Source organism: Fukomys damarensis, unplaced genomic scaffold (genome assembly GCF_012274545.1).
Source record: "Fukomys damarensis isolate Sample0158 unplaced genomic scaffold, DMR_v1.0_HiC HiC_scaffold_39, whole genome shotgun sequence".
NCBI lineage: Eukaryota > Metazoa > Chordata > Mammalia > Rodentia > Bathyergidae > Fukomys > Fukomys damarensis.
In genome coordinates, this window is record NW_022900951.1 from 61,690,136 (window position 1) to 61,711,779 (window position 21,644).

The window sequence follows — 21,644 nt, forward strand, 5'->3', positions numbered from 1 at the left end:
TTTTTTTTTTTTTTTTTTTGTACCGGGGATCAAACTCAGGTCCTTGCATTTGTGAGGCAGGCAGTGGAACCACTGAGCTAAATCCCTGGCCTGAGACATTTGTATGTGATTGGATGAACCTAAAGTCCATAAGCTTAAGTGAAATAAATTGGACACGTGTAAATGTCGCATTGTCTCTCTAGTGTGAGAAACGGAAAATGTAAATAAGGACCAAAATATATAATAGATACTGTGAAATAGGAAGAAATTTTTCAAAATTATACTTACTGTGAGATACTTTGTTTATAATTAAAATGTTTTCGGGCTGGAATTTAGCTCAGTGGTACTGCCACCTGCCTCAAAAGAGCAAGGTCCTGAGTTCAATCCCCAGTACCCCCTCCCCACAAAAACAAACAACCCCTAAAACTAAAAAAAATGTTTTATTTTAAAAAGGTATAATATTATCAGGAAATGAGTTGAGAGGTAGATTAGCAATTAAAAATGTATTCTTTTAAGATATTGATGCAGTGTATTTACACTTACTTATTTTTGTTATGAAAAATAATTTTTCCATAGAACTATTTTTATATTTTCTTTATTAACATCTATTTGTATTACATAACAATAAAAAAATTGATAGAGAAGTAAGGTCTTTCTGTGACAAAGAATGCCTTGGGGGATTCATGAAAACCAAGCCAGCATTCCATAAAATACTCCAGAATGTCTTGGACAGAGAAAATGAAGCCAACATAGCCCAAAATTCAGATGGAGTGAATACATCAAGCAACGCGAATAGTTAAAAAGAGAAAATTAAAGGAGAAAACAATAGAAAAATAATGCTGGCCAGGCGTGATGGTGTACACCTGTAATCTCAGAACTCCAGAGGCTGAGGTAGGAGGATTGCCATGAGTTTGAGGCCATCCTGGGTTACATAGTGAGTTTAAGGCCAGCCTGAACTACATAGCGAGACTCTGTCTCAAAAAAAAAAAAAATGCAATGGCAGGAATTAAGTCAGTCTTTCAGTAACTACTCAATATAAATGGCTTTAATTCTTTAATTAAAAGACAGAGGTTGGCAGAATGGATCAAAACACAGAACTCAATGGTCTATTGTATTGAATAAACTCCTCTAATCAAAGATGAAATCTGTAAACTAGAACGCAAAGGACAGAAAATTATATTCCATGCAGTAGGAACCAAAAAGCAAGCTGTGGTAGCCATTCTATTCCCAGACAAAGTAAAACTCAACCTCAGACTGATCAGAAAAGGCAAAGATGACCAGTATATATTAGTAAATGTAATAATTCAATAGGAAGAGATAAGCATTATAAATATATACACTGGTACCTTGGTTCATGAATTTAATTATTTCCATGATTCTGGTCACAAACCTAGTTGGACAAGAAAATCAAATTTCCCCATAAAGTCAATATTGAACCTACATTGAATTTGATTTGGTTCTTGTCCAAGTTGGTTTGTGACCTGAATTTTGGAAGGAAATTCGTGAATCAAAATACCACTGTGTGCACCAAATATCAGTACAGCTAACCTCATAAAACAAAAACTACTGTACATAAAAGATCAAATAAACATAAACATGATCATAGCGGGTGATTTAAATACCTCACTTTTGCAGAGATCAGCTAAAGGAGAAATTTACAAAGAAATATCATAGCTAAACTATACCTTCAAGCACGTGGATTTAATAGATATCTACAGAGTGTTCTATTCTTCTACAACAGAATGCACATTCTTGTCAGCAGCACACAGAACATTCTCTTCATACTAGTCCATAAAGCATGCTTAACTAAATATAGAAGAATCAAAATCATCCCACGTATACTATCAAGTCATGACAAATTGAAACTAGAAATCACCCACATAGCCAGGTGCAATGGTTCATTCCTGTTATTCCAGTGCTCAGGAGGCTTAGGCAGGAGGATTGCCATGGGTTCGAGACTGGCCTGGAGTACATAGCAAGACCTTGTCTCAAAAAACAAAAAAAACTGAAATAACTCACCAAAACAAACAAAACATTAAATTTTTACCAACACCAGGACATTAAGTAACACACTCCTGAGCAGTCATTAGGTCCCAGAACTCAAGGAGGAAATTGAAAAATTCCTGGAATCACACCATAATACTGGTGCAACATACCAGAACCTGTTGGACACAATGAAAATTGGTTAAGAGGAAAGTTTATTGTTGTCAGTGCTTACATTAGAAAAAGAGCAATCTAATGATGCACCTCGAGATACTAGACAAGCAGGAAATGTGCAAACCCAAACCTAGTTTAAGGAAGAAAATCATAAATATAAAGAATCAATGAATTGATGTAATGGTTTATATCTAGATACCTCTTCAAAGCCTCTTTCACTCATAGGTGGGGCTTTTGCGAGATGATTAGATCACAGGGGACATAATATTCATCAATGTATTATTTCACTGATGATTTTATAGCTAAATGTGATGGAGGAAGAAAGTGGTTCACTGGATGTGTGACCAGGAAGGTTATATCTCCCTCACTTCTCCTTTAATTGCTCTCTGTATCTTGTCTGCCATGTCCTGAGCTATTCTCTTCTGCCATGCTGCTCTCTGCCTTGGAGCCTGTGGACTACTGACTAAAACTTATATAAACTATGAGCCATAATAAATCTTTTCCCTTTAATTTGTGAGGCAATGAAAAAAATAACAGATTTTAGTTCTGGAGAAGTGGGGTTGTTGCTGTCATGCTTCCTGACTATGTGGCTCAGAATTAGGAATTGACTCGTGGGAGGAGTTTGGAAAGGTTTGGATAGGCCAACTGGAAAACTAGCCCTAGAATTCTGTGACTTGAGCTTAATGGGAGATTCTATTTGTGAGCTCAGAAGACCAGAGTGCTGATTGAAAAGCAGATAGTAATATAATTGACAATGTGAAATAGGAAGAAAAAGGCTAAAGGTGTAGGGAAAGTGGAAAGGGTAGGGGAAAGGTAAAAGGGAAAAAATACATGAGAAAATAAAAAAAATGGAAATTAAATGTTTATAAATGGGGAGGGGAGAAGGGGGTGAAGGGAGGGCAGGGACAAGGGGAAAAAATGAGAACCAAGACCTGACATGTAGAGGTACAAGTTCCCAGTAATGAATGTAACTGTACTGTATGCCTAAAATGTACCAATAAACTCAATGAGAAAAAAAAAAAGAAAGAAAAAGAAATGCAGAGAGTAAAGACCAGGCTCAGGAGGTTTCATTTAGAAACCAGGACTGTGTTGGCATTTGGACTCCAGGCCATGTGTGTTGTGCTTTGGTGAAAAATTTGTGTGAATTTTGCTCATGTCCTGAGACCGTGATAAGAGTGGCTGACTTAAGGAAAAAAATATGAGAAAATAAAAAAAATGGAATTAAAGTGTTTGTAAATGGGGGAGGGGAAGGAGGGGGTGAAGGGAGGGGGGGGACAAGGGGAAAAAATGAGAACCAAGACCTGACATGTAGAGGTACAAGTTCCCAGTAATGAATGTAACTGTACTGTATACCTAGAATGTACCAATAAACTCAATAAAAATTAAAAAAAAAGAGTGGCTGACTAATCTTGTGGAGGAAATTTTAAGACCACCAAGTTTTAAGGTTTTGGTAATGTTGGGGGCATTAGCCAGCTCTGCATTAAGAATGACTTAGAAGTTTTGAATTTGGCCAGAGAGGAAGCTTTGCTAAAGTTGGGGCCTGCAAAGATGGAGCAGAGGTGACCTTGATTGCTGAAATAAAGAGAATTCAAGTACTTTGGAAAAATGCCTGCAGAGAATGTGAAAAACATGTTTCTCAAATCATTATCTAGAGCAATCAAGCAAGAAAAAGAAAGAAAGGGGCTACGTATAGAATGAAGTCAAATTATCATTATTTGCAATTAATAGGATCCTCTACATAAAGCCTTCCAAAATTCAGGTTCAGGTTCTCACTATGTATTTTAGCCTTGCCTGGAACTAACAGCAATCCTCCTGCCCCAGCCTCCTGAGTGCTGGGATTACAGGTTTGTACCACCACACCTGGCTCCCCCTGATCTTTGAAAAAGGGGCAAAAACATATGCTGTAGGAAAGATAGCTTCTTTAACTCATGTTGCCATGAAATTAACACATGTAAAAGACTGAAGCTAGACCTATGTCTCTCATATCTACTAAACTAAAATAAAAATGTATCAAAAATGTAAATTTTAAAGCAGAAACAGTCTTCTGGAAGATGAAATAGGTAAAACTCTTGAAGATGTAGGCATAGGCAAGAACTTTTAAAAAATATTTATTTATTTATTTTTGAGGCAAGGTTTCACTGTGAGCTTTCTGAGCCACATTCTAGTGGCACAAGAAGTGAATCAAAAAATCAACAGATGTGATTATATCAAATTCAAAAGCTTGTGCACTGCAAAGGAAACAGCCAGCACAGTGAAGGAAAAAAACTTGCAGAATGGGAAAAATGTTTTACCATCTATTCCTTAGAAAGAGGACTGATATCTAGAATACTATATAAAGAACTCATATAAATTAGATCCCCCCCAAAAAGACTTAATCCAAAATGGGGTGCTGACATTAATAGACCCTTCTAGTAAAAGAAGTACAAATGGCAAATACGTGAAAAAATATTCAACATTTTTGGCCATTAGGAAAATGCAAATTAAGACAATACTGAGATTTCGCCTTACTCTGGAAAGAATTCCTATTTTAAAGAAATTAAATATAAATACTGAAGAGGCTGCAGGGGAAAAGGAACCAACCCTTTTATATTGTTGATGGAAATGCTTTGATTTGGTTCCCCCCCCCTTTTCTTTTTGAGATGGAGTCTCAATGGATAGGTCAGGCTGGCCTTGAACTCACTATATAGCCCAGGCAGGCCTCAAACTGGGAGCAGTCCTCCTGCCTCAGCCTCCCAAATGCTGGGATTACAGGTGTGCGCCACCTCACCCAGCCTTGTTGATGGAAATGTAAACTGGCACAATCACTATGGAAATCTGAGATTCCTCAAAAAGATATGACTAGACATTCCACTGGACCCAGCTATTCCCCATGTAGGTATCTTCCCAAGAGTTAAAGACATCACATTACAGTGATACATGCATATCCATGTTCATAGCAGCACCATTGATAATAGTGAAATTTTGGAAGCAACCTATATGTTCATTCATAAATGAATGGATAAAGAAAAATAGCAGTTATATATAGTAAAATACTACTATGCTATAAAGATGGATAAATTTGAGTCATTGTAAGAAAATGGAATGACCTTGAGACCATAATGTTAAGTGAAATACATCAGGTATACAAGCTTAAATGCCTTATGGTTTCTCTTAAATGAGAAAACAAAAATAGAAATTAATTAACGAGAAAAAGATAGATAAAAGGAAATAGGGAGATAGACCTTTTGCAAAAAGGGACCAAGAGCTGGAGAGAGTGGGGAAGAAGGGTAGGGTAGGTATTATGGTCTAGGTCTAGATGTCCCTCCAAAGCCTCATACAGTGTGTGAATCTAGAGTGTGTGATGCTGAGATTAAGGGCGTGTGATTACTCAACCAGTATACTGATTGGTTTGGTACCACACTAACCCTGGTAGCGTGGGTAAGATAAAGGGACAGAAAGACTCTGTGAAGGCGCCTTATTGTTTTAGCTACCTTCTGGCTGCCATAAACTGTGCCTCCTCTGCCCAACCACTCTGTCTTTTTTTTTTTTTTATACCAGGGATCGAACTCAGGGCCTTTAGCTTGCGAGGCAGGCGGCAGTGGCCCCACTGAGCTCAATCCCCAGCCCAAGCTACCCTGTCTTAGAGCTAGCCAATTACAGACTGAAACCTCTGCGAACTATAATCCAAATAAACCTTTCCTAATTTAACTTTGGGTGTCAGATATTTTGTCTCAGCAATCAGAGGAAAAGTAACTAATACAGTAGGGAACCTAAAAAGAATAACGATGTATCATGTACATGCACTGAATACTTGCAATGAAAGTACTCATTATGAACTACAAATATCTATTAGAAAAAAATAAAAAGAAAGGATAAATTTTTCATATATGTGTGGTTGTACATGTTTGTAAACCCCAGGAAGCAGATACAGAGGGATTCTAAGTTCAAACCCAGCTTGGGTAACTTGTCAATTTAGTGAGACCCTGTTTCAAAATATAAAATGAAGAATAGATTGGGGATATAGCTCAGTGCCAAGGCCCTGTCTCCAATCCCCAATAGGAAATAAAAGAATAAACTTTTCAAGAGTCAGTGCTAGAAAAGGTATAGATACATATGCAAAAGCAAAATTAACTTCTACATATACCTCATAATGTATATAAGTTAATTCAATTAGGTAGACATTTTCTTCACTTTTGATGTTGAAAGAAAATGTTTGTATAGCTAAGTTAACTAAAACCCAAAATCTTTTTTAGCCATGTGTTTTGGCACATTACCATGCCTGAAATTTGAGTACTTGGGAGTCCGAGGCAGGAACATCTTGAGTTTGAGACTAGCCTAGGCTACATAGTAATTTTTTTTGTTTTGTTTTGTTTTTGTTTGTTTGTTCTTCCAGTAGTTTTATTTCTTTAATATCTGAACAAAAGTCTCCAATGCTTAAAAAAACTTTTGAAAAATGTAGTTTCATATTATTTACATATGTACAATTTCCAGTATCATAGAAACACAGCTGTGTCTGAAATGCAGTGACTATGGAGTTAAGTAACTCAGCCTTTTAGAGCAAAGGCCAATGGAAATGCTTTTTTACTTCAATTACTTTGTTACTTGTTATGTGAACTATTAGGCACCTAGCAATTTTAAGGCCAGCCTGGACTACATAATTAGACTATGATTCATCAAACAAATAGCAAACAAAATGTGATTCATAATAAATATTAAAGGCAAGGGCTAGGGATTTAACTCAGTTGCACTGTGCCTGCCACACAAGTGCAAGGTCCTGAGTTTGATGTCAAGTACCCAAAACAAAACAAAAACCCCCCAAAACCACACAAACAAAAAACCAAAAAAAAACCCAAATTAAAAAAAGTATTAAAGGCAAGTAGTGTGATTTTATTGCTTTTTATTTTTAAAAATTGTTTTGTGTATTTTAGCTCATTTTCCTTTTCATATGCATTTTAGTATTACTTTATAAATTTGTACAAAAACGTATGCTGGGATTTTCATAAGATTGTGTTTATCCTGTAGATCCATTTGGATAGAGTTAACGACTTAACAATATTGAGATTCCCAGTCCATGTACGTTGTGTATCATTTTATTTACTTAGGTATTATTTTATTTTATCAGGGGTATGTTTTCAGCATACAGTTCCTATACATATTTTATTAGATTTATGCTTAAGGATTGAGCCTAGATCCTTGTACATGGTGGGCAAGCTGTCTATCACTGTGCTTCATCTCCAGCTCAGTATTTTTTTTTCAGCTCAGTATTTTGTTTTTGAATGCTATTATAAATGGTATTCTATCTTTTCAATGCTGGCAAAATATTTTTATTATTTTTAATGCTAAAACAAGGAAAGTAAAGACTTCTTTTTAATACACACACATATATAGTGTATATATATTTTTCTTGAGTCAGGGTCTCACTATGTAGTTCAGTCTGGTTTTAAACTCACTGTGTACCTAGGCTGGCCTTGAATTTGTGCTGAGTCTCCTTCGTCAGCCTCCCAAGTGCTGGGATTATAGATGTGCGTCATCACACCCTGCACAAATGCTTTTTCTTCATCTATTTTTTTTTGCCATACCTGGGTTTGAACTCAGGACATTGCCCTTGCAAGGCAGTGCCACTGAGCTAAATCCCCAGTCCCTGTTTTTTTTTTTTTTTTTTTTTTTTTTTTTTGAGACAAGGTTCCACTATGCAGTTTAGACTGACCTTGAACTCTCGGTAATCCTGCCTCAGCCTCTGTGTGCTGGGATTCTAGGTGTGTGCCACTATGTCAGCCCAGCTTTTTTTCTTCATCTAGATATAGGATGTTTTTCTTTTGTCTGTTAATACAGTGCATTCCATTGTTTGACTTTTAAATGTTGAGCTAGCTAGGCATTCCCATGATAACTCTCAGTTGGCCAGTGAATACTTACTTTCAACTATACACAAGAGAGACTTGCTGAAGAAATCTTATACCTGTCACCTAGGAGAATCCTTGCTATTCATTTACATAACATTCTCATCAGTTCCATTTGCTTCCCTATTTACTCTGTTAAGGTAGAGATGACTAGTGGGTTGGAATTACCTAGTATATCTCTATACCAGTTGCCATTTCCAGGCCTTTTTGCTGCTGCATTCTTCCTATCCCTTTGTCACTCTTCAAGATTCTCAGCACTGATAGTGTAGCTAATTTCAGTACTTTTCCATGTTTCATTCAGTTATCTGCACCTGTTCTCCACTGCTTTTTGTATTGATGGGTCTAACAAAATTGACATTATCTCTTTTTTTGCCAAAAAATATGAGGATTTATGCTTTAAGAACAAAAAATATATGGAAACTTTAAAATATATTATGCTATGAATTGATTATTGATGATTATACTTGACCATTTTGTTTTCATTGAGAGGGTTTAATGAGTCAATCCCTAGATGTGTTGTTTTAGCTGAGTTGTGTTTTCATTTGCATGATGTGCATACTATTTTAATATTTTAAAACAACTTTAGGGCTGGGGCTCTAATTCAGTGGTAGAGTTCTTGCATAGCATGCACAAACCCTGGGTTCCTGGTACCAAACAAAAAATCAAAAACCAGAAATCCAGAAAACAACTTTATATTGATGATGGTGCCAGGAGTGGTTGCCCACGCCTATAATCTTAGCACTCGGGAAGCTGAGTCAGGATGATTGCCAAGAGTTCCAGGACTGCCTAGGCTGGCTACACAGTGAGTTCAAGGCCATCCTGGGCTATAGAGCGAGACCCTATTTTAAAAAACAACAACAAAAAAATCAATTAAAAACCCCCAAAAGATCTATTTTTTTTGCAGATAACTGGAAGTACAAAAGTAGAGAAAGATGGAAGGTTGGAAAATTAGGCAACTAATTGATGATGGTTCTGCTTGCCAGAAGCTTTCTGTAATTTTTTTTGACACAAGGTCTCACCATGTAGTTCAGTCTGGCCTTGAATTCACTCTGTAGCCCAGGCTGGCCTTGAGCTTTTGGTGGTCCTTCTGCCTCTGCCTCTCAAGTGTGGAATTACAGACATGCACCATCATGCCTACCTTGTAATTTTGCTTTTATGTAATTTTTATTATAGTGATTGTGGAAAGTAAAATGCCACTTTGAAATTTGATCATCTTGCCTCCATCCCAGAATGATTTTCTTGTGACTGTTATAGATTCACATGAACAAAAAAGCATTTTTTAAACATGCTACCCAGAGCAGATGTTAATATTCTAAAGGGAGCTTTGTCTAAATGGACATCAGATTTAGCACAAAATTTACTTTTAGAGATGCAATGGGTTCTAATTATCAGAAGCTTATTCATTATATTTTTAAATGTATAAATTATTACATGGGAACTCAAACATTTTATATAGCTCTAGATTGTATACTTATAGCAGCTCTGCTTTTTAATTATTTTTACTCTAACCATTACTTTTTACCCATTTATTCAGAGATGTCAAAGTGGTTCTGACCTTTCAGTGAAATACAGGTTTTGTATTTTCTTACCTCTGTAGTATTCTTGTCTGTAATTCTGACTTTTCATAAGGTCTTGAGTAGATTTGCTGCAATTACATTGTTTTTATTACAGAAAATTGAGCAATTGGTACATTATAATCCTTTGTGAAGTTTGGTATATTTCCTTAAGTCAAGAGTCATGTTAAATGTAGTGCTAGTATTTGTATAATTCTTTGTTTTCAAATCTGAAGCCGTAGTTGATTTTTTTCCATGTTTGAGTTTCTTACTCATTTTTACTAGACAGCAAAATAAATTTTTTTTTCTGTTTTCTTATTTGTAGGGAGAAAAAAAAAGCATTGTTTCTTATTTGTTGACTATATACCCTGATTAGCTAAGACTGTCTTGATAGTTGTGGGTACAAAAGTTTTATTTAGCTGGGCATGATGGTGCATGCTTGTAATCCCAACTCTGGGAGGCTAAGGCAGAAGGATCACAAGTTCAAGCACAGGCTGGGCAAGTTAGTGACTTGGCTTTTCTCAAAAATAAAAAATAGAAAAAGGCTGGGGATGTAGTTTATTTTGAAGACTATACTACTATCAAAACAAACAATCCAAAAACCCCTTATTTGCATAATGTAACATGCCTTCTCCTAAGTTTTCTGTCCCTGAGGCATTCATGTGAATTCTTTGATATGTTTTTCTATTTTCTTTTTTTTCCTTTTATTGAGTTTATTGGTACATTTTAGGTATACAGTACAGTTACATTCATTATTGGGATCTTGTACCTTTACATGACAGATGGTCTTGGTTCTCAATTTTTCCCCTTGTCCTCTCTTCACCTCCTCCTCCCCTCCCCATTTACCAACACTTTATCTCCATTTTTTCATGGTCTCATATTTTTTTCTTTTCCCTTATTTCCTTTCCCCTACCCTTCCCACTTTCCCTACACGTTTAGCCCTTTTCTCCCCATTTCACAATATCAATTACCTCATTAGGATCGTATGTACTATTACAGTTTATTCACACCAGAGAAACTATTTGGTATTTATACATGTGTGACTTATTTATTTCACTTAGGAGTATATCCTCAATATGTATCCACTTTCCTATGAATGAGTCTAATTTCTCATTCTTTATGGCTGAGTAGTACTCTGTTTTATAGAAAAACCACATCTTCTTTATCAAATCTCCAACTGATAGGCATTTGGGCTGTTTCCAAGTTTTAGCTATTACAAACTGTGCCTCTATAAACATGGGTGTGCATGTATCACAGTGGTATGATTCTTTTAATTCTTTTGGAAAGATACCCAGCAGAGGGATGGCTGGGTAAAATGGAACCTCTAGTCCCAGCTCTTTGAGGTATCTCCATATTGATTTCCACAGTGGTTGCACCAGTCTTCACTCCCACCAACAATGAAGAAGGGTTCTTTTCTCCCCACAACCCTGCCAGCATTTGTTATTGTTTGATTTCTTGATAGCAGCCATTCTTTATGGGGTGAGGAGGAATCTCAGTGTTGTTTTCATCTGCATCTCTTGAATGACCAGTGATGTGGAACATTTTTTCATATAGTTGTTTGCTGCTTTTACTTCTTTGTCTGAGAAATATCTGTTCATTTCAGATGCCCATTTTTGAATCGGGTCTTTATATTTGGGGGTGCTGATTGTTTTGAGTTCTTTATATATTCTAGATAATAGTCCTTTGTCTGAGGAGCAGCTGGTAAAAATGCAATGCCAATTGAAATTCCAACACTGTATTTCACAGAACTAGAAAAAAGAATCGAAAAATTCATTTGGAACCATAAAAGATCTAAAATAGCAAAAGCCATCCTAGGCAACAGACACATGGCAGTGGGTATAACAATTCCCAATTTGAAACTATACTACAAAGCCACTGTGATAAAAACAGCATTGTACTGGCAAATAAACAGACCTGAGGATCAGTGGAACAGATTGGAAGACAAAAAAAACAACTCCAGATGTAGTCAGCTACCTCATCTTTGACAAAGGAGCTGACCATCCTCACTGGAGGAAAGATAGCCTCTTTAATAAATGGTGTTGGAAAAACTGGATCTCAGCCCTCCAAAGATAAGAACTAGACCCTTATCTTTCACCATGCCCTCAATTAAAATCCAAATGGATTAAAATCTAAATATTAACGCAGAAACACTAAACTTGCTGGAAGATAAGTTAGGCAGAACTCTTGAAGACATTGGCATAGGAAAAGACTTTATGAACAAATCCTCAGTAGCATGGGAACTACTAGAAAGAACCAACAACTGGGATCTCATCTTATTAAAAAGCTTCTGCTCTGCAAAAGAAACCATCAACAGAACTAAGAGACAACCTACAATATGGGAAAAATTTTTTACCCGCTGCTGCTTAGAGCTTTTCCATTTTCATATGCTCTGAAATTAGATTTTCCTTTATATCAACCATCTACTTTGGCATAACAGCAGTTTTAGAGGCTCTTGAATTTATTTTTTCCCGCACAATGCTAAGAAAGATAGATTGCTTTTAGTTTTCTCCACTGAAAAAGCCATGTTGGAAAAGCTAGCGGTAATCAGTAATTATTTTGTTTACTATACTTCAGGTTTTCTCCAGTGAGTTTACCTTGAAATTATCCAAATTGATAAAAACATTTTATAATCTTTTATTAATCATAAATGTAAAAAGTAGATGAATATTTTGTACTTTGTTGATTAAGAAAGAAGATAACAAAAGTAGCCCTGCAACCTTCAGTCTTGAAGCTTCAAGTCAGGCTTGGTAGTGCATTCCTGTAATCCCAGCATTTAGGAGGTTGATGCAGGAGAATTGCAATGAATTTGAGGCCAGCCTGGGCTACATAGGTAGTGTAAGACCAGCCTGAACTACATAGTGAGACCCTGTCTCTAAAAGAAAACCACAAAACACAAAACAAAATAAATGAGTTAATTTCAATGAGTAATTAGTATGACATCTATACCTCATATATCCTCCATTGAAACTAGTTAAACCTCTTCCATTTGATTTAAGGTACAGCTGAATAGAAACTGAATCTTACTAAATGTGTAGTAGTGCCTGTGCTAATTGCAGTAAAGCTGTTTTAACCATATAGCTAGTTCACATAATTTATTTCTTCACATGCTTTAAGAAACTTTTTGTTCACTGATGACTAATGTATTTTTTAAACCCTAAATTCAATGTCTAGCAAATTATTTTATGTGAATATTTATTTCTTTTAACATATCCATATATAACTATAGGGCTAGATTCTGCTTTGATATTTGCAAATATATTTCTATTTCCCCAAACAGCCTACTTGCACCCTAATCATATATTAAACTGCTATATCTATTGCATTGTCCTAGAATTCACCACTGCCTAATAAGGTCTGTTTAAGGTCAAATAAATGCAGTTGAATTTTGATTAAATTATAAAGGAAGAATGGTAGTGATATAATGTGGAAGCACTTTATATCACAAATCAGCAGTGGTTTGTATAAATTCCAGTGACAGATACTCAAGGCTTCCTTCCAGAGAACATTAATAATTTGATTGCTAAACATAAAAACATATTTCTTCCTTTTCTTCCTTTTACAGCTCTGCCTCTCTTCCTCCTGTCAAAAGGTCTTGTGAAATAGGATATATACTGGTGACTTTTCTGCTTTTTTCCTTCCTTTAAAAAATGTCTTTTTAAGGGTTAAGTCTTCTAAACCCAGAGGTGATTCATTGTGAAGTTAGTGAAGCTTAGATTTTAAAGCCTTTCCTTTGCTTTTACCTCCTTGTAAGGCTCTAGAAAGAGGATTAGCAGTGTGCTTATATGGTAATGTTTTTGTACAATATTCAAAATAAAATAGTTTAACCACAAACAATCTTTTAAGCCCCCTGTCTATTTTCACTTCAACTCTTCTGTTAGAGCTTACTTTTGTGTTGCGTGGTATTGGAGTGGGCATGAACATTTTGGGGATTTTACTAAGAAAGGTTAATTTGAGGGTATATTTATTTTGGGGTGAGTAGGCTATGTGACTGCATAGTTCTTAATTTCCGCACATAGCAATGTTTTCATTAGTGGATAGTATATAAAGTTTTTATTAGGAATTGTGATAGAGAGTGGCTTCCCAAAATTACCCTATGATTCATGCTCCTTACTCAGTGTCATGACATGGAAGTGTAGGGCCTAGTGTAAAATTAATAAATGAATGCTATCAACTCAAAGAGTATATAAGATTAGGCACTGTACAAGTGAGCTTGAAATGGCCTGAAGTCTTACAGCTTACCTATGAAAAACTCAGTAGCTTCCCCAAATTTGAAAAGAGTTTGAAAAATTTATCAATATCCATTTGTGTTGTTGAACGGAACTTTTATAAACTTTTACTTATAAAAACATTTATCTAGAGGAAAGATTGAATTATCTTTCATTTTTTGGTACAGAAAATGATTTTATGAACTCAGTGTCAAATGACTTTAGACAATGAGATCAGACAATATGTAGCGAAAGAGTAGGAAAAGAAAATACAGTAGTTATATCAATCAGACAATATTTAGAAGATGCTATTTTATGGATGTTTGTGGTACCTGTTTTCTTTAAAAATTGTAACTTATGGGCTGGGGATGTAGCTCAGTGGCACTGCATGTACCTGGAAAGCTCAAGGTCCCGAGTTCAATTCCTGGTACCAGAAAAAATTGTAACTTTTAAATATTTATTACACATTCAGAATATTTTGTTACAGAATTTAGTTATTTGTAGTTTTATATTCTTTTTCTTAAAGCTCCTCAAATTTTTGTTTCAGAGGAAACAAAATGTAAATTTGCCTCTTTCTAGGCACCATATAGAAAATTGTTTTTGTCCAAGCATAATTTATTGTCAGAATACAATTCAAATGATAATAGATAAATATTGACCACTTTTTAAGTAATAGTAAGATTTAAAATTTCTAGATATTTTCTGAGGTTACAATTAAGACTAGTAGATTTAGAAACCAGATTTCAGGACAGTTTTTTCCTATGTAAAGGATCTCTTGGTAGTGTTTGGAATGAAGTAATGTATAATTGTGAAATTAAGCGAAAAATTTGGCATGATGGTCCACACCTGTAATGTTAGCATTCTGGGAGGCTTAGTAGGATAGCAAATTCAAGCCCAGCCTGGGCAACTCAGTGACTTAGCAAGAACCTTTATCAAAATTAAAAAGTGGCTAGGGAAGTAGCTCAGTATGAAGGCCCTGGGTTCTAGTCCTGGAAATGACAAATAAAAATGAGTGAAATTGCCTTATCGATTAATACAACAGTGGATCATATTAGAGCACTAATGGAATCCAAGAAGAGTAATCAATAAGTTTCTAATTTTGTTTTGTTTTGTTTTTTCGAGACAGCATCCTTACTATGCAGTTTGGACTGCCCTTGAATTCACTGTGTACTCTAGGCTGGCTTCAAACTTTACTGTGATCTGCCTGCCTCAGACTCCCATGTTCTGGGATTATAGATATGCACCACCATTCTGGCAAAAAGTCTCAAATTTTGAAATAAATGGAAAGAATATGAGAGCTGGGTGTGGTGGCACATACTTGTAATCCCAGCACTTGGGAGATTGAGGCAGGAGGATTGCTGCAAGTTCAGGGCCATCCTGGGTGACTTAGTGAGCTGAAGGCCAGCTTGAACTATATAGCAAGACCCTGTTTCAACCCCCCCACAAAAAGGCCAGAGATGTAGCTCAGTGGCACAGTGTCTACCTGGCAAGTGTGAGGTCTTGAGTTTGATTCCTGGTACCAAAAAAAAAGATGATTATTTCCCTTTGCAACTTTAGCATTTAAATACATTTTGGGGATTGTGTCAAAACTGTGATGTAAATGGACGTAATTCTTTTATTTGTTCTGCCAATATTAAGGCTGTAGACTTTAAAGGGATTAACCTAAAGTTTAATTTAATCAGTCAGTGGCCTGTTTCAAGGAAAAATAAAATAAGAAGATAATGTCAAGGTCTTTCTCTGGATTGCTTGGCCTTTTTGAAGGGGAAATGTAAAAATAGATTTAATTAGATATAAGTACTGAATGACTCCAAAGATTAATGCCTTATTAACAAATTACTTTGTCCCTGAAGCTGCACTGTTAACTTTTTGAGTGCTTTTCCTGTTTACGCAGATAAACACTGCAGTCTATTATCTTAATGTGGACTTCCGTTTTGAACAATGACCATGTAGATGCTAGCAATTATTAAAATCATTTTGTGGCTCAATAAATACATCCCTTGTTCCTCTTAAAATTAACTAGTTTATTACTGAAAAGATAATACAGGCAGACATTAAAATCTTTCTTCCAAGGAAACCAGTTGTCCTTTACGTATGTATTTCCTTCCAGAAAAACTATGAACATAAAATTACTTATGTGTGTGTGTGTGTGTGTGTGTGTGTGTGTATGATTGTGTATCCCTAATTTAAGCTCATATATGAGTTGTTTGACTATTCTATAGCTTTTTCATGGAAAATATTACATGGTCTAAGCAAGAAAAATTATTTTCCTATTCCTGCTATTGATATTTACCATAATTAAGAATAAGCTACTCAATTAGAATTATGATTATTAAAAACTTTCTGTGCTATAGATATATTTCAAATTTTCATCAGATATCTAGTCATCAATTACCAAGCCAAAGGAAGAAAAAAAATGAAGTTCAATAAAATAAGCAAAGGATTTAACTATACAAGTATCATAAACATTTTAAAATGAGATTTCCCACTCCAAATTACATTTAATTATATTTGGAAGTTTTTATTGTACTAAACAAAGCTTTTCAACAGGAATTAATAATAGTACTGTACTCATATTTTAAGTGCCTTTGAACACTAACCTTCTACTGTCTCAAAAACTGACTAGAATTTATCAAATTTCTTTCCTCTTCTAGCCTCTTAACTAACTTCTTTTTCTTTTTTTTTTGGTACCGGGGATCAAGCACGGGGCTTGCAAGGCAGGCAGCAGTAACTAATTTCTTTCTTTCATTTTTTTCCTCTCTCTTTCTCCTCTCCTTTTCTCTCTTTCTTTCCTTGTTTTTTTCTCTTTCTATCTTCCTATCCCTCTCCCTTCCCCTCCCCCTCTCCTCCTTCCTGCTCACTCTTTTTCTTTCTTTCCACCCCTCGCTGCCCCCTTTCTTTTCTCTTTATTTTTGTTCCTTATCCTGGGGATTTTAATTCAGGACCTCTTGCATGCTAGGCGAGCACTCTAACACTGATCTATATCCTCAGCCCCTTTTCATTTCATTTTATTTTGAGATGGCCTAAATTGCCCAGGCTGGACTTGAACTGGCAATCTTCCTGTCTTAACCTTTAGACTACCTGAGAATATAGTTGTTCACCACCACTCCTGACTTCCTCCTTTCTGTCTGATAACCATCTGACCATGTGTTAGCATAAGGAATGAGCTCGTGGTTCTGCAAATGTCAAAGAATGAAGTTATGAACCAAAAGAGGCAGATAGAAGAGTTTGTAAATAAGAATAAAGATAAAGAACTCCTGAATTTCTAGGAGGGATCCCATGTGAGTGGCCTCATGGGTCCTCTAATCCAGAGCTAGTTACAGATAACCAGAGCACAGAAATTGTTCTGTTCTTTAGTGGCCACCTGTCACAGGTGGCTCTGTGGATTTAAAATTACCAGTTGGAACTCTGACCCTCTAACCCAGCTCTTTAACATGTCGAGTTTAAAGGAAACTAGTTTTAGAGAAAAACTTGTTAGTTTGCATGTTTAAGTTCCTCAGAACTCAGGAACTTAGTAGGGAGTGGCTCTAACTCCCTAAGGTGGGGAAGGGGCAGCATGCTACATTGCCTGTGGAAGTTTGTTCTTGGTCCAAAGTTCTAGCTCAGTCTGTTTTGTGTGTGTGTGTGTGTGTGTGTGTGTGTGTGTGTGTACCTGGGATCAAATTCAGGTCCTTGTACTTGCAAGGTAGGTGTGGAGCCACTGAGGTAAATCCCCAGCCCTCAGTGTATGTTCTTAATTCTTATCAATAGGGCTGGTTACCCAACTGTGTTGCAGCCCATTCCCCTGGCTAGCTTCCATACTCATAAGCTAAATAAATAGAGTACTTTCTACACTCTGGTTCAAGCTAGAAATCTGTAAGTTATTCTAGTCAATTCCCTTAACCTCTATATCTTGTCAGTAGCTCCTTCCAATGTATCTTGAAATTTCCTTTCTATGCTCAGTGTTTATGTCTTAATTCAGATCCTCTCTTGTACAATTTAAATTGTTACAATTGAAAATAGCCTCCTATTTGATCTTCCTTCCTTCTGTATTACTCCACCCCACCCCATTATCTTCCATGCTGCCTGTGAAGTGATTCTTCATAAAATGCACATCTAATCATGTCATTCCCATTTAACTTTGCTGTAGCTCTTGATTACCTGTGAGATAAATTATAAACTATTATTGGCATACAACTCTTATAATGGAACAGTTGCCTAATTCTCCAGCCTTCCATCTTTCTCTACTTTCGTACTTCCAGTTAGCTGCAATTTCTTAACTTGTACATCCTTGCTGATTCTTGTTTGTTCTTTAGCACTCAGTATTCATTCCCCTCAGAATCTTCTTCTGACTCATATTCCCAGGGATAAATAGATGTAATTTTTTTCTGTGTTATCTGTTCCAATATTGCTCCCTATGAATATGCCATGTTCAACTTTGTATCCTGAGAGTCTCATTTCCTGGCAGACATAATTGCTTGATTAAAATAAGTTGTTTGTTGTTTACCTTTATTAATTCATTGCTGCTACAAAGAAATATCTTTTTTACTTATACAATACTTATAAAAACCCTAGAAGATAATAGGGCATGTTTTTCCATTTTTCAGATGATAGAATTAATGATTGTGGTTGGCCAGTATGTGGAGAATGGTAGTAGGAACTCAAAACTTCAGACTCTCAACCTCAAATTGTGTGTGTGTGTGTTCATCATAAATCTATGTAAAATATCAGTCAAAGAGATGCAGGCATGGTGTTGGTTAAATTATATACAGTTAGCTCAGTGTGATGGTACATGCATGTAATCCTAGTACTCTGTGAGACTGAGGCAAAAAGATTGCAAACTTGATCTCAGATTGGGCAACTTAGTGACTTAGTGAGACCCGTTTCAAAATTTTAAAAAATATGTACAGTAGTTGAACTTTAAGAATATAATCATACAAAATACTAAAGATGTTCCTGTTTTTCGTATCAGGTGGGTAATGTGCTTATCATAACAAGGTTTGAACAAGACACACCTTGCACAGTATTACAAAACCCCAGTTGTCATGCTTATGAAACACAAAAGGATCAATAAAACTGTTCTAGTTTTGAACAAAATTAATATTATGAGCCAGGTGTGGTGGTACCAACTAAAATACTAGCACTTGGGAGGCTGAGGCAGAAGAATTATCGCTGAGTTTGAGGAAAGCCTGGGGTAAACAGTGAGTTCAGGGCCAGCCTGAACTATGAAGTAAAACCCTATCTCAAAAAACAACAAAAAAATTATGCTGTAGTACCTAGGAGTATAGAAGTTTATGCTATGAAAATCTATGAATACTGCCTTCATTGATAAGTTGCCATATTTATGCCTTATCTTGCCAGCAATTATCTTAATTGAACATAATTATTTATTTATTTACTTATTTGGAAAGGTGAAAGTGATGAGTGAGAAACTGGCTCTGCAGAGTGAACTTTGGCTGCGTAAAAGAGGAAAAAGCAAGATAAAAGAACACCCTGGAGGAAGCAGTTACAATAGTAACTCTTCTTAGCATTTCTATCTTTTTATACTGTCCAAATCTTGAGAAAACCCACAAGAACTTGTACATCCAGATCCTGAGAGGCAGTGCTGGGATCCTGCATGATGTCAGGTCTAGGCCATCCTATTGAAAACCTGCTTGAATTCTCAAGAGAAGTCCACATGCAGGGCTTTGGGAACTGAATTGAACATTTTTTAAAGAGTAAACTTTATCTTACCTTTTATTTTCTATAGATAATCTTATTCCTATTATGTAACCTTTTGGACTGGTAGAATGTGAACTATTAAAACAATTTATGAAAGGAGATGGTAGAAAAGAATAATTTATACACAGCTGTGAAATTGTAGGGTGTGTTTGTCCATGTATGTTTTAAAGGCCCAATTGGTACCACAGTCACATAATTTTTGTATTGTTTTACTTTTCTCCCAGGTAGACAAAACATTTTGTGATTTTTTTTCCAGTGAGAATAGTAAAAATGAAAATTAATAGAGGAAGTCTATTAGAGTTATTTCATTATTCTTTAATGTGGTACTGGGATTGATATTTTAAAGTCTTGTGTCATATAGTTTAAACTGACTTATGAAATTTTCTTCCTAAAGGTTTCACTGGAAGAAAAACATGCAACCATTATTTATGACTCCAAACTACAGACTCCAAAGACCCTACAGGAAGCTATTGATGACATGGGCTTTGATGCTGTTCTCCATAATCCTAGTCCTCTTCCTGTTTTAACTGATACTGTATTTTTGACTGTTACTACTTCACTGGCTTTGCCATGGGACCATATCCAAAGTACATTGCTGAAGACTAGGGGTGTGACAGACATTAAAATTTCCCCTCAGCAAAGAACTGTAGTAGTGACAATAATCCCTTCTATAGTGAGTGCTAGTCAGATAATAGAGCTGGTTCCAGACCTCAGTTTAGATATTGGAACTCTGGAGAAAAACTCAGGAACTTGTGAAGATCACAGTATGGCTCAAGCAAGCGAAGTCATGCTGAAGATGAAAGTAGAAGGGATGACTTGCCATTCATGCGCTAGCACCATTGAAGGAAAAATTGGGAAACTGCAAGGTGTTCAGCGAATTAAAGGTAATCAGTTTATTTGGTGTCACTGTGTTTGTTTTGTAAGACTTAGTTTCCTGTTTTGATCTTTTTAATGTTCTGCTTTCTTCCTAAGTGTGAGTTTAGAAACCATGGGACTAGAATGTTTACTGTTTCACTGAAGTTTGAGGCATAGCATATTCTTAGGATTAATGATGGTAAAGTTAGTGATTACAATTAAAGATTCCATGAGTCTTGATATTTAGTTTAGCAGAAAAGGCAGCCATGTAGTGATTTATGGAGTTCAAGGTTCTTAATACAATATTCCTGGTGAACTCTTAACTTCTAATATATTTCTATTTAGGCATTCAGAAACTTGGAGACCATAGCAGCAATGGTCATAACTTTTGTTTCTAATCTATGTCAATCATATTTTCTGAAAAGGATAAGGTTATTTTAAGAAAAGATGAGAAGAATGAGAGATAAATAATTATTGATTCTGAAGTAACCTGAGAATAACTGAATTAAAAATGTTTCTTTTTTATTAACTAGTCTCCTTGGACAACCAAGAAGCTACTATTATTTATCAACCTCATCTTATCACAGTAGAGGAAATAAAGAAGCAGATTGAAGTTGTGGGGTTTCCAGCATATGTCAAAAAACAGCCTAAGCACCTCAAATTGGGAGCTGTTAATGTAGAGCGTCTGAAAAATATACCAGTCAAATCTCCAGAAGGATCACAGCAAAGGAGTCCATCATATACCAATGATTTAACAGCCATTTTTATCATAGATGGCATGCATTGTAAATCATGTGTATCAAATATTGAAAGTGCTTTATCTACACTCCAGTATGTAAGCAGCATAATAATTTCTTTAGAGAATAGAACTGCCATTGTAAAGTACCGTGCAAGTTCAACCACTCCAGAAACACTGAGAAAAGCAATAGAGGCTGTTTCTCCAGAGAAATATACAGTTAGTATTGCAAGTGAAGTTGAGAGTATCTCCAACTCTCTGTCCAGCTCATCTCTTCAAAAGATTCCTTTGAACATAGTCGCCCAGCCTCTGACTCAAGAAACCGTGATAAACATTGATGGCATGACTTGTAATTCTTGTGTGCAGTCTATTGAGGGTGTCATATCAAAAAAGACAGGTGTAAAATCAATACGTGTGTCTCTCGAAAATAGCAATGGGACTATTGAGTATGATCCTTTACTGACTACTCCAGAAAACTTGAAAGAAGCAATAGAAGACATGGGATTTGATGCTACCTTATCAGGTAATTATCACCTTTCCTTTGATTCCTCTAAAATTCTTTCATTTGCATTTTTCTGCTTCATTT

General features: G+C 35.9%; 1 protein-coding gene and 1 non-coding gene across 3 annotated transcripts in view; one reads left to right on the forward strand and one right to left on the reverse strand.

The window, feature by feature from the left end:
* Atp7a (ATPase copper transporting alpha) overlaps nucleotides 1-21,644 on the forward strand; it is a 162,674-nt gene that overhangs the window by 68,872 nt on the left and 72,158 nt on the right. For both annotated transcript variants that reach the window (XM_010641329.2, XM_010641330.3), the window contains 2 exons: nucleotides 19,862-20,351; nucleotides 20,856-21,581. In XM_010641329.2, the coding sequence (XP_010639631.1) occupies nucleotides 19,862-20,351; nucleotides 20,856-21,581 (1,216 nt within the window). The remainder of the gene's footprint in view (nucleotides 1-19,861; nucleotides 20,352-20,855; nucleotides 21,582-21,644) is intronic.
* LOC117284879 lies at nucleotides 18,713-18,814 on the reverse strand. Its single transcript, XR_004515947.1, has one exon. It is a non-coding gene; the product is annotated as a small nucleolar RNA U13 (small nucleolar RNA).